Source organism: Melopsittacus undulatus, chromosome 9 (assembly GCF_012275295.1).
Source record: "Melopsittacus undulatus isolate bMelUnd1 chromosome 9, bMelUnd1.mat.Z, whole genome shotgun sequence".
NCBI lineage: Eukaryota > Metazoa > Chordata > Aves > Psittaciformes > Psittaculidae > Melopsittacus > Melopsittacus undulatus.
Genome location: NC_047535.1, coordinates 10,160,225 through 10,172,985, shown reverse-complemented (window position 1 = coordinate 10,172,985; position 12,761 = coordinate 10,160,225). Strand labels below are relative to the sequence as shown.

The window sequence follows — 12,761 nt, the reverse complement described above, 5'->3', positions numbered from 1 at the left end:
TTATTTTAAGACTTTCTGGGGTTTTTTTTCTCCACAGGCCTTTGGTTTATCTGGGTCTCAAAATATTTGCTCGCTTTGGAATCTGTGAATTCCTAAACTGTTCAGAATCAACTCTGAGGTCGTGGTTACAAGTTATTGAAGCTAACTACCATTCCTCCAATTCCTACCATAATTCTACTCATTCAGCAGATGTACTACATGCCACTGCTTATTTCTTATCTAAAGAGAAAGTAAAGGTGAGTCCATATTTATAACAAATAGTGTAGGTGGGAAGTAAGGTGCGATCAAAGGAAGATCTCTCAAAAAAAGATGCCAAAAGACAAATGTCTACTTAATACCAACCAGTTTGGTAACTACGAGGTCAAAGAACCGGGCTATTTTACATGAGTTCTAGGATCTCTCTTACAGTACATATGAAAGGGTGGATACTAGTATTACAGGAATTCATCTGTTCTTGATGGGAGACTAAGAAAACCAGCTTTTAAAACAAAACTTCATATAGTTAAATTCTCTCAGACAGGTGAACTAATGACACAATTATTTTTGTGACAGTACATGCCAAATACAGATTTAATGTAATAAATCACCATCTTTTAAGCCTTGTGATAGTCATTTTGCAGTCATTTTCCCAGGACAGTATAGGCCATAAAATAGTTTTAGTGCTTCTAAAGCTATATCACCCACTGGGCGAGATGCCCTGAGGCTTAAAGAGACTGCATTGGAGGAGAGTATTGAAAAAGATTAGTAGTTGAAGTCTCTTGTACCATAACACCTGCTGGCATATTACAGCCGCTGAGATCCCAAATAAATCAGAGCAGCCTTGGTTCTCACATCCCCAGAGGGCAGACTGGAGAAGAGGAATTACAACAGCGCTTGCATGTGTATACAGTGGAGTGTCAGTACATATTTCTGACTTTTTGGATAGAAATCCCTACTCTGAATTGGCCTGCATAAGGATTGTGCTAGTGACGGGCACCTGGCTGAGACATCTGTGGCTATAAAAAAGCTTCTGACAGCTCATTAAATCTGTAGTAAGTCCCTTAACCTGGAGCTGCAGCTCATTAATATGCTCTCTGGAGTCTGACTTAAAAATACTATATGCCAAGAGATATTTTCAGCACCTGATTTGCCAGAGGTTTAGCTGGTCTTCCCAAGAATATCTGTGAGAAACAGACAAGATCTGGACTCATTTCAATGGCACAGAAGCATGAGTGCTGCCTCCTTTTCCAGAATGTTATTTCCATTCCTCTGTAGATAGAGGAAGAGAAAAATGTTGCAGCAGAAGAGAATCAAAGCTCAAAATTCTCTCTTTATCTTTTCAGAGTTACAGCCCAGCTGCTTTTGTGTTGTCCAGAGTGCAACTTAACCTAAACACAGAAGGCCAGATTCTGCCACTCAAACACTGAGATTCTTTTTCAGTGATTAAACTCAGTTCTTGCCTGGGAAAATCATCTGGCTCCCAAACTGAAGCAGTATTCTCAGAACTGTTTCCACTTCTGTGCCACAGGAGTTAAGATGACAAAGTTAGAATTTGTGACCTGAAGTTGGGGGTGAAGGTGCTGTAAATTTCCCAGGAAGTTTGCTATGTCAGACTCGAGGAGTAAGTGTCAGATACACTGCTGTGGTCCTACAGGTCAAGAATTCTCCAGTTTCTGGCCATTTTCCATCTGCACAGGTCTTTCTTAGACAGACTGAGCACTGGTTAGTGTGTACGTCTGAGGAGAGCCCGATCTAAAAATCTCTCTCCTGACTTCATACCACAAAAATAAAATTCCATGAACAGCAGCTGAAAGAAAAGGAAGATGCTAACACAAGGCAGATGATATTTCAGACAATGCTAACTATGAACCTGGAGTGGAAATAATTCTTTGTCTTTTCTTATTCTTTACAAGACACTTTTGACCGTCCTTAATGAATAATATCCTAGCTGTATCAAGGCAAGTCACTGCATGAATTTCAAGAGGTGTAAAGTAGGGAAGGGACTGTATTTTCACCTACCAAGTCTAACTATTCTGAATGGAACTGTCAAAGCAGGTAGAAAATTTTGACCTTAAATTCAAGCTAATTGGAATGGAAATTATCTGCACTGTTCCAGATTCAACTGGGAACATGTCTGCTTTTGAGTCTCTTACTTTATTAGATTTTTTGATAGAATTCTTTCATATGATCCTTCACAAAAAGCCAGTATAAACACAGCATAAAGGCTAGTTTCCAAATGTATACAATCTTTTTCTGAGATGCTTGGTTCTTTATCTCATTTATGCTATTAATACAGTATTAAAACTGAAGTACAAAACCTTGAAAGTCAAATGGTTTTGTATTTCATTGTAAAGTAGAAAGAATTAGACACAAAGCAATGGCCAGGGTAAACAGACATAAAGCACAGAGCCAGCATGCTAGCAGAATCAGAACTTGATACAGAAAGTATAGAACAGAGTCATGTAATTTTTCCATGGATGTAAACCATCAGAGAATTCATATTAGCTGTAGCCCCAGGACACTGTTGTAGAACAGGATATATGGGAAACATTCCTTACAGATTGTAAACCTAGCTAGCATGTAAATGGAATGTGATTAGGACACATTAAGTTTCCAAAAGAAATTAAGGGGTCTGGTGGAAATAAAGTAATTTTTAGCAGTATTGGTCTTTTTTCTGAGCCAAATACCCTAACTCCAAGTGAAATTGGCTTCTATGTTGTTAGAAAAAAAAACCAACAAAACAACCCACATTAATTTATTACTTTGTATTTGCTTAATTTGATGTGCTTTGTCAAAGGTGGGCCTAAGGCAAAATCCAGGAGGCACAAAATGGACAAAAAATTTATGCAGTGTTCAGTGAAGCTTATAATGAATTTTCCATTGCTCTGTCTAGAACATCTGACCCTTACTGCAGAGTGCCTGGCTTTTATACCTCAGCAACTTGGCTTATTCTTATGGACAGAGTAGGGTTTCCCGTAAGTCTGCCAGGAAAACTGAGCATCCTTCTATTTTCAGCAAACTCTGGATCCAATTGATGAGGTTGCTGCACTCATTGCTGCCACAGTCCATGATGTGGATCACCCAGGAAGAACAAATTCTTTCCTGTGCAACGCTGGCAGTGAGCTAGCAATTCTCTACAATGACACGGCAGTGCTGGAGAGCCATCATGCTGCCCTGGCTTTCCAGCTCACCAGCAGGGATGGCAAATGCAATATATTTAAAAACATGGAGAGGTAAGCTTAAAACCCAGGGTCCTTGTCTGCCCACTGACATCTCTCACTTTCTTCTGTGTAACATAAGATAATGCAATCAAACATCCTAGATGTTTGTGCCTTGTGGATAACTTTCCATAGCCTTTGTGGAAGTCTGCTTCTGAACAAGTAGAGTTGCTTCTGCCCATTCTGCACAGACTTAGAAGTAATCCCATGGTTTCAGTTCCCCTTGTGGATAAAAAGGCAGACCCTATCTAAGGAACTTAGTGTGAATACTAATGTTAGTAAATCTAGAAGGATCATTTTGTATCATTGGACATATAGGACAAGCTATGGCTGAGTGGGTAAATGTTTGCTGCGTAAAATGAGGACAGAGTCACAGAGCATTAGTCAAAAAGTGAATGCCTTAGTAGTGAAGGACCTGTTGTTCTTCTTCCAGCCCTAGAAAGGCATCTAGGGTGAGGATGTGGCCATTGCCTTGACCGTCTCAAGATTCAGCAAAATAGCACTGCCGAAAACTTGGCTGGAACATGAGCCACTGCCCAAATGTCTGTGCTAAAAGCCTCAGGAACACACTGGTGTAACATGTCCTGGCAGCCCTCCTGAGTAGCTGGTGCCTCTGCTCAGCTCTAGTACTGTTTCTCCTAGAGATCCAGTTATGCCTTTAGCAAGTATGTCTCTGCACACCAAAGGGTACTTCATCCAACACAGATGCAGCTGCCCAAGTCCTTATTACTGTTCTTTCCTCCCCCAGCACCTCTCTTCAACGGAAATGGTCTGTAGCGTTTTTGTTAGACTTGTTTTAGCAAGCAGCCCTTTGTGAACCAGCCAGCATTCTTAATTGTTTCCTTCTTTAAACAGGAATGAGTATCGAACCCTTCGCCAAGTCATTATTGATATGGTCTTAGCAACAGAAATGACAAAGCACTTTGAACATGTCAACAAGTTTGTCAACAGCATTAATAAACCTTTGGCAGCGCTAGAAGAAAATGGGGTAAGCAACACTGCAAGTCCTCCTTAAAATGACGAGGCAGGGGCTGGGAACCCTTGGCAGTAGGAAATCCCCACGTGGTATTGTGGGAAAGTTCACCAGAAATGTGGAGGAAGAGAAACTAGAAATGTGTCTTTCACCTCTGGGTTTGAATGCCCTTCTGCTTAACATGATTGTCACACCACTGAGGGTGAGCGGGGCTCACTTGGATCCTATTGATATTGCAATGTTATGATGTCATACTTGGGACCAGAACCTTGTTCTGTCTGCTTTCCTGTTAAAAATGCCATTTTTAACATGCTTACCCATGGAGAGAGTGCTAGCAGCAAGACTTGACACTGTTATTGGCCATTTCTGCAAAGAAGGCAAGATCTGGCTCAGAACAGAAACTGAATTACACCCTCAGTCACAACAGGAACCGCTGGTGGTGAAGCATAAGGGCAGGTGATTGACTGCCATATGGTGCATTCTGTGGAAATAAGGGCCCTCAGCCTCCAGCGCTGCCTGACAGCACTCATGGGTATCCTGTCTATTTTCTTTTTTAATCTTTCAAATATATGATGGTGGCATTATAGATCACATAGACATGATCAATAGCCATCTGGAACCCCATGGACAAAATGAAATTGCCTGCTAAGAGCTCATTCTGAAAAAAACACACCGATTTCAGTAACAGCTTCAACCAGCAGTTTTGTTGCCAGTAAGAGCAGTGTATAATTTAGTTGGAATGTTTTTTTGCATGGAGAAGGTTTTCAGAAATGGTTATAAAAGTGTATGGGTGGCAACGTCCTGTAGGAGCTGTCATGGTTTTCTGTGATTTCTTACCATGGTTTTTAGAAAGCCACATTTATGACTGTTTTGTATAATGGTGGAAGAAAATCTTTTTATTATCTGAAGGTGGGAGAGGAACAGGTCTTGGTCCATCCATAGAAGCAGACTGGAGCTTAACTGGAGAGGAGTACCTTTGTCCACAAGAACGAAAATGTTTCCCTTCTTTTGGTTGGGAGTTCCTTAGTTCAGGAGGTTCCTGTTAAAAGGCACGTAATATGTGGGTGGGTAAACCAGATCATTTGCTGTGCTAAGATACTAACAGAACAACGCTGGCAGATCCAGTCTAGTTGTATATCTGGTTGCAGTGGCACTGTGTGTTTCTTGGCCTGGTTTCCCATCATGGAGGTGACTCAGTTTGTGTTTGCAGACTGAGCTGCCAGTCGTGTGTTCCAAATGGGACAGTTCCACTCATTTTTTTATTTATTATTTTTATACATATTTGTTCAAAGACCCATGCTGAGAAGCTGCTTTGTTTGTTTCCTTTCTTCTTTTGTTTCATAAACTGAAAAAAATCCTTTCCAGCTCCAGCATCCTTTATCCTCCCATTTCCTTTCATGATGTCATCTAAACCTATCACAGGAAGCCAACATCTGACATGCAGAGACACCTCTGCACTCTGAGCAGGATGCTGGGACTAAGCACAGTTAGCACATTTTATTCCCAAGACATCTGCATCTAGCAAGTAGAAGTGTGCTCCTGGTTTGAACAGATCACAGAAGCAAACATCCTTTCTTGATTCTTGGTGGTTTACCTACTAGGATATTCTCTGCTATTCCTGACTGCATGATCTCTAATAATTTTATGTGCTTCATTTCCATGCTTGTGTTCCTGGAGCTTCCATCACTTTATTTTGGCTTTCTCCTGCATAATTTTGCCATGTATTTGGAGGTGTGTGCACCTCGGTTTGTTTCCTCCGTATTTTGCCTTTGACATATCTAAAACTGAGGGAAAATAATTGGTTTGGAAGTCTCACTTTGGCAAGAACTATAGAGCTGGTGTTTCTGAGCCAGTTTACTACCAAATAATAAGTTTTTCATTATTGTCAGTTTCTTCCTTTAGAAAGAACTTTCTTTCACACAAGAAATTTCTTCTGAAAAATATGCCCTAATAAAAGGTCAGAATGTTTCTGCTGCTTTGTGTCCACCTCTTCATACAAAATACTGCAGGAACTGGGGGCAAATTGTCATTATCGTCATTATCATTATTGTTAACTTCTTCACTGCTCTGACTGTAGACCAAGACTTTGTTAGGTGCCAGAGAAGTCTAGTATATCCCTTGCTTCAAAGAGTTTCTGTTCCGTGTAGATGAGGTTGTAAATTTCTTTATCTACCCATCTCTAAAGAGTCAAGCAACAGCGCTGTACTTACAGGTAATTTTAAAAGATATTTTAATCCTGAATCTCTGTCCTTTGGAAATTTACTTCATCAGAGCTCCACAGAAATAGCTTCTAATCTGGATCATCATATTAGCTGTATATTGGCTCCAAATATAGAGTATGTTGACGTGCTTGTATGTGCGGTCTGAGAACCAAATATAAGCTGTGTGTGGGTGAAAACTTCCCTAGACTTTCAGAGGAAAGATGAGCTTGTTCTGAAGCATGTTTTTCATGTATATATATATATATATATATATATATATATATATATAACTTCAATACTGATAAACTGTCAGAAAGCAAAATTCCCAGTCAGGTCAGAGACTGATGGGCTAACATGGGTCCCATGGAAGGAAGTGAGGAGCATGCCTGGGAGGCAATATGGGATCTTGCTCTCCTTATAGTAGCAGTGCTGTCACAATGATTGATGCTCACACTGAAGTTTGCATGCACAGGATGACCATGCAGCTCAGGTCACTGTGTTTTTTTAAACCAGCTATTCCACTCTAAATGTGCAAGTCCATTAATCCTTGGATTTCAGCAGAGAATTATACTTTTCTGCCTACACAGTGCTCATCACTGTGTTTAGTGATGAATGGATCCTCTCCACACTTTTAAGGATACAGATAAGGCATAGAGGGATTAGAAGACTTGCCCAAAGGTGCCCAAGAGATCTGTCACAATGACAGTGACAGAATCCAGAAACTGGAGTTCAGGGCTAGTTCACAACTGTGGTTAACATTCGTAATCCCCCTATAAATTTGGTTAGATATCAAATACGGTAGCCAGTAGCAGGACTGATCCATGTAGGATCAGCTAAAAGCATTCCCAAGGCACAAAGCTTTTGAGTAAGTGCACAGAGCCCTTGCTAATGGATTTTTTAAATTCTTAAATGTTACAGAATAATGGTGATGGAGAGTCAATCAAAACCGTTCTCAGGTCTCCAGAAAACCGTATCCTTATCAAGCGCATGTTGATAAAGTGTGCTGACATTTCCAATCCATGCAGACCCATAGAACAGTGCATAGAGTGGGCCGGACGCATCTCTGAAGAGTACTTTGCACAGGTAAGGCAGCTGAAATGGGCTGCTCAAATTCCAAGCTTTAATTCCATCTAAATTCTCTTTAAAAGAATAAAGGAGAAAGGTGTATATCTGCCAGTGTCCCAGAACATCCCAGGCTGCATTACCTAATGTGAAAAATAACCACATTTTTATTTTAAATGATGGGGTATTACTCATGCTGATACAAGAGCAGATGCCTTCAGACAGATGAAAGTTGGCAGCTTCTACAGTGCAATTTCTGAAAAATTTAAACTTTTAAGTTGTTCACTTTGGAGCTGGGCTTTTTGAGTTTCGCCTGTAAACGCATGCCTTTCACAAGAAGAGGAAGGGTGCCTCGTGTACCCACGTGCTGTGGCTATGCCTCAAGAATAGGACCATCAGGTCCTAGTGTCAGCATGGGAAAGAATCATCAGGTCCTCGTGTTAGCATGGGAACAGCGCTGACCCTAAGAAATGCTGTAGGACTTTAGATCACTGCTGAAGAAAGATTTTAGGAAGATGGGGAAAGAGAGAGGGCAGAGTCATTATTACAGATGGTAGATCAAACAAATACTGAGTTGGAACTTGGTACTTCAAGGTGGGGAAAGGAGGATAAAGAAGATATTTTGCCATTTCTGAGTGGTACAGATTGTCTTTTAATTTCCATCAGACATTGAAAATGGTTGAGCATCTTTTAGCTACAAAGCAGTCATAACTTAATCAGTAACATGTGAAGTTACTTAGGGTCAGCTTTGTGTGTAGATGCAGAGGTAAATACATGGCTTTGTGTGCAACACTGGAAGGCAGTAGTAGTCTACTGTTTCACTGAAACCTAGACGATTAGGTGCTTAAGATTAAATTGCTGCCTTTTCAGATTTATTCAGGTTCCTCTGTTTATTTATCAGTTGCAGCTCTAGTCAGTGCCAAACAAAAAGCCCATTAACAGAACATGTCTTAGATGAATAATCACAAGAGTGTTTTTTGCAGACTGATGAAGAAAGGAATCAAGGTTTACCTGTTGTGATGCCAGTTTTTGACAGAAATACTTGCAGCATCCCCAAATCCCAATTATCATTCATTGATTACTTCATTATTGATATGTTTGATGCCTGGGATGGTAAGCAAAACTCTGCTGTATTTCCTGATGAGAACTATTGTGTGAACCTTTGAAACTACTGGGATATAAAAGTGCTTTCTTATGGCTCTTAAAGAAAGGGGGGGAAAGGGAAGATTTCTGCAATTCAAGTAAACTTAATAATTTCATTATTGCTTAAAAGTATTTTGATACTGCTACAAGCCAGCCTTGTGGTTTCTCTTAATATATTAGATTCAGGCAATGTTTAACTTTCTTAATTTTAAACTTGCTTCTCTGTAAAAGGAGAACAGAACATTTTCTCCCTGATAGCACTTTGGGCACAGTCATTTTGTCCATGTTAATATCAGTTATTCTTCAAGACAAATTTCTGCAGTCTGGAAAGTGCTCGGGGGAGCAGCTGTTTTCTTCTAAGTGCTGCCTCTGTGGTTAAAAGTGGTCAGAAATGTGACTCTCCTGAATGCCAGATCATGACATGTGACTGAGATTTGAAGAAGTAGAATAATTACAAGCATAATTAGCTATGCCCCTCCTGGAAAACTGGGTCCCTTTGCTGGGACTTGCAATACTAGTATTAAATAGGCTTACAGAACTGTTCTCACTGGCCTGAGTGATACATGAGTGATGAGAGCTATACAGCCATTGGTATGATAGATTTAAGCTTTCCTACTTAACACAGTTGCCCAGACATTTCAAGTGATACTTAAGCAGACAGAATCATGTGACTGTTTCAATTCTGCAAACTAAATGCATTCTGCCCTTTCTTCCCTAGCATTTGCAGATCTGCCAAATTTGATGGAGCATCTGAATAATAACATTAAATACTGGAAAGGACTAGATGCAAGGAATCTGCGGGTCCTTCGACCACCACCAGAATAGCAATTAGACCATGGTGTGTAATTTACTAACCAGATGCATATTTATTCAAGCTCACTTTTATTCATGTGATTTCAGATTTGTTTTGGTCTCTTCAGTATTACAGTAAGGCTAGCCCATGCTCTTGGGGAACTTTCAAATTCAAGAGAACATGAGGTCAGCAGTTGACTTCCACAGACTACGTGTGCGGACTCCAATGAAATAAGCCTACCAAGTGGAATTACACTGGATTGCTGCAGTACTTGTACTGAAGAGGGTTTATTAGTGAACATATTTTTGCGATATCTTCATACCAGTATGTGAAGCTGGAAGACCTTGAAGAATCCTCATTAAAAGAACATTCACTAGAAGACTGTCTGTTAATAGAGACCCACAGCTTTTATGAGAAAGCTACATGCTTTTTATAAGCACTTAAGACAGTTACGTAGAACAATCAGACATTTAAAATGCAACTGTCTATGAAAGAATTTTTGATCTACAAAAATAGATGTACTGTATTTTTTCACATCACAGAAGGTGCAATCATTCACTTCTGAGCACTACTGAAAGTGAGTTCTCTTTAAGAAATTTAGTAGCAAATGTAAAAATAACACAAGAATTTTTGAGGTTGATCGTTAGCATCTATGATTCAAATGTTATGTTTTATTTATTTTGTTAGATGTTCAATATTTTCTATGAATTTATAAATACTTAAAAGCCAAAGCCAACTTTAGATGCATTATAAATTTACATGATTCATACTCATTAATATACATTTAATTGATGTACAGACCTTTTATTTTCATAATGCAAATACAAAATACTATACAATGATACCTTTTTATTGCACTGTAAGGATAGATGTGTATGTTTAAATATTGTCTGATTTATGTTAATTAAAGTAAGTTTTATTGAAAAGGTCTCACTTGAGCATTGTAGAATAAACAAGAGCTGTATACTGTCTGAGCACCAGAACTGCAGTAGTTCTCCCACAGACCAGTGAAAACAACCCGCTCTTCCCTTGGCTACAAAAATAATAATATGTTGGAACTTTCTGTTTTCTCCTGTGAAATTTTATGACTGAATTCCCTGTCAAAATCTGCCTTATTTTATATAGTATTTCTACAAAGCATTCCACAGCATATATGAAGTAATACTAAACATCTAATGAATTTCAACAATTTCTAGCCTATGTATTTTCCTCTGCCATGAAAGAAACGGAACATAAAGCCACCAACAAAAACCTTTAACTCAAGAAGTTTGTAAGGCTGCGTACCTTCACAATTTGAATGAAACCTTCATAGCAAACACCAGAAAATAATAAAATGTGTATTTTAACAAGTGTCAAAGCCATTTCATTTGAAATGTATTTTTACTTTGCAGTTTGCAGACTAACAGATGTATGGAATTCTTTTAAAGATAAGATACTTGCTGTCTGGGACAGGAATATTTGAGGGGTTTGGACTGGCATAAGGGTGATGAAAGGTGGTATATGATTGGCAAGCCTTTTTTTGTGGCCTGCCTTGGCAAGCCCATCAAACCCTTGTGTGCCACTGGACAAGTCTCTTCACAGCTAAAAGCAGTGTCATGCTGTATTCCATTGAAGGACTAGAAGAGTATCCTGACAACCTTTCCTGTAGGCAGAAAAGCACTGAAAGAATGGCTGGCTGTTGTCAGTGCAGAGGCAATTGACTTCAGAGACATTTTGAACCATTCCTGGAGAAGCACAAGCAGGGGAGAGGTAGATGATGGAGCGGTTCAGAGACTGCAGCAGCAGGAGCCTTAAAGCAGGTAAGAAAGGAACAGGTAACCTCTCCAGGTGTTATCTCTTTCTATGTTTCTGCTTCATCTCCAAGCCGATGAGACTCATGGGCTACTATCATTTGTAGCTCGCTACTGTTCATGTGTGTTTTATGCCTTCCTGCCATTGCTGCCCTTACCCTGCTTGTGTACAATCCCTTCCCACATAAAAATTGGGTTATATGCTGCTGAGGCAGGAATTCCCTTAATTTCCTTTAGTTCATTGAAGAATGTATATTGCCTAAGCCAGTGGGACTCAGATCCTGCCACTGTCTCATGGACATAGTAGGACAAGAGGGCATGGGTCCTTGTCAGTCTTCCAGGGGTTCTACAATTGATACTGAAGGATGAGACATATTTTCATTGAAGGCTGAAAAAAGGATGCCCTCTTTTCAAAAGGAACATGCAAGGAGAGAGAGTTGTTTTCCAGATATATTGTTTTCCTGGCAATATTATGTTGTCTTTCCCTATACATGCCCATACTGTAGTCAGCTTTAATTTGCCACCTGGTATTAATGTCTTCTATTGCATGCACGTTCCTGTGCCTATTTCAAGGAAAAGCTATGGTGGCTGCTTTAGAAGGCAGCTACATCACACCATCAGTATCTCCTCCACTTACCTGCTGCAGTGAGGGTCAGAGAGGGAAAGTAACAACATACGGGCCCAGAAAATGTCTGAAGGAAGGAGGTAAAAAATACAGAATCACAGAATTGTTTAGCTTGGAATAGATCTTTAAGATCATTCTGTTGACCTAGCACTGCCAAGTCTACCATTAAACCATGTCCCCAGGTGCCACATCCTTTAAATACCTCCAGGGATGGTGACTTTACCACTTCCCTGGGCAGCCTGTTCCAATGCTTGGCAACCCTTTTGGTGAAGAAATTTTTCCTAATATCCAATCTAAACCTCCCTGGAACAACTTGAGACCATTTAATCTTCTATTGCTTGTTACTTGGAAGAGACCAATACCCACCACACTACAACTTCCTTTCAGGCAGTTGTAAAGAGAGATAAGGTGCCCGCTGAGCCTCCAGGCTAAACAACCCTAGTTCCCTCAGCTGTTTCTCATTAGACTTGTGCTCCAGGCCCTTCACCAGTTTTATTGCCCTTCCCTGAACACGCTCCAGCACCTCAATGTCTCTTTTGTACTGAGGGATCCAGAACTGAACACAGTATTTGAGGTGCAGCCTTACCAGTGCTGAGTCACTTCCCTGGTCCTGCTGGCCACACTTTGCCTGATACAAACAAGGATGCTGTTGGCCTTCTTGGCTGCCTGGTCACACTGACAGCTCATTCAGATGGTTGTTGACAAACACCCCCAGGACCTTTTCCGCTGAGCAGCTTTCCAGCCACTCTTCCCAAGCCTGTAGCATCGCATGTGGTTATTGTGGCCAAGTGCAGGACTGAGTCTTAAAACTGGCCTCGACTTACTGATCCAGCCTTTCTAGATCCCTCTGTGGAGCATCCCTACCCTCAAGCAGATCAACACCCCCACGCAACTTGGTGCACCCACTTACTGAGGGTGCACTCGATCCTCTCGTCCAAATCATTCATAAAGATACTAAAGAGAACTGGCCAGAAAAA

At 40.4% G+C, this 12,761-nt stretch overlaps 1 protein-coding gene across 2 annotated transcripts in view; it reads left to right on the top strand.

The window, feature by feature from the left end:
* Nucleotides 1–10,715, top strand: part of LOC101874123 (high affinity cAMP-specific and IBMX-insensitive 3',5'-cyclic phosphodiesterase 8A) — a 116,281-nt gene extending 105,566 nt beyond the window's left edge. Inside the window, exons 17-23 of one of the 2 annotated variants that reach the window (XM_031048685.2) lie at nt 38–236; nt 2,995–3,212; nt 4,053–4,185; nt 7,290–7,454; nt 8,417–8,546; nt 9,295–9,414; nt 9,497–10,715. In XM_031048685.2, the coding sequence (XP_030904545.2) occupies nt 38–236; nt 2,995–3,212; nt 4,053–4,185; nt 7,290–7,454; nt 8,417–8,546; nt 9,295–9,401 (952 nt within the window). In that variant the 3' untranslated portion in view covers nt 9,402–9,414; nt 9,497–10,715. Of the gene's footprint in view, nt 1–37; nt 237–2,994; nt 3,213–4,052; nt 4,186–7,289; nt 7,455–8,416; nt 8,547–9,294 lie in introns of both variants that reach the window. The other variant, XM_031048684.2, reaches the window with a different exon arrangement.
* The last annotated feature ends 2,046 nt before the right edge of the window (nt 10,716–12,761 follow it).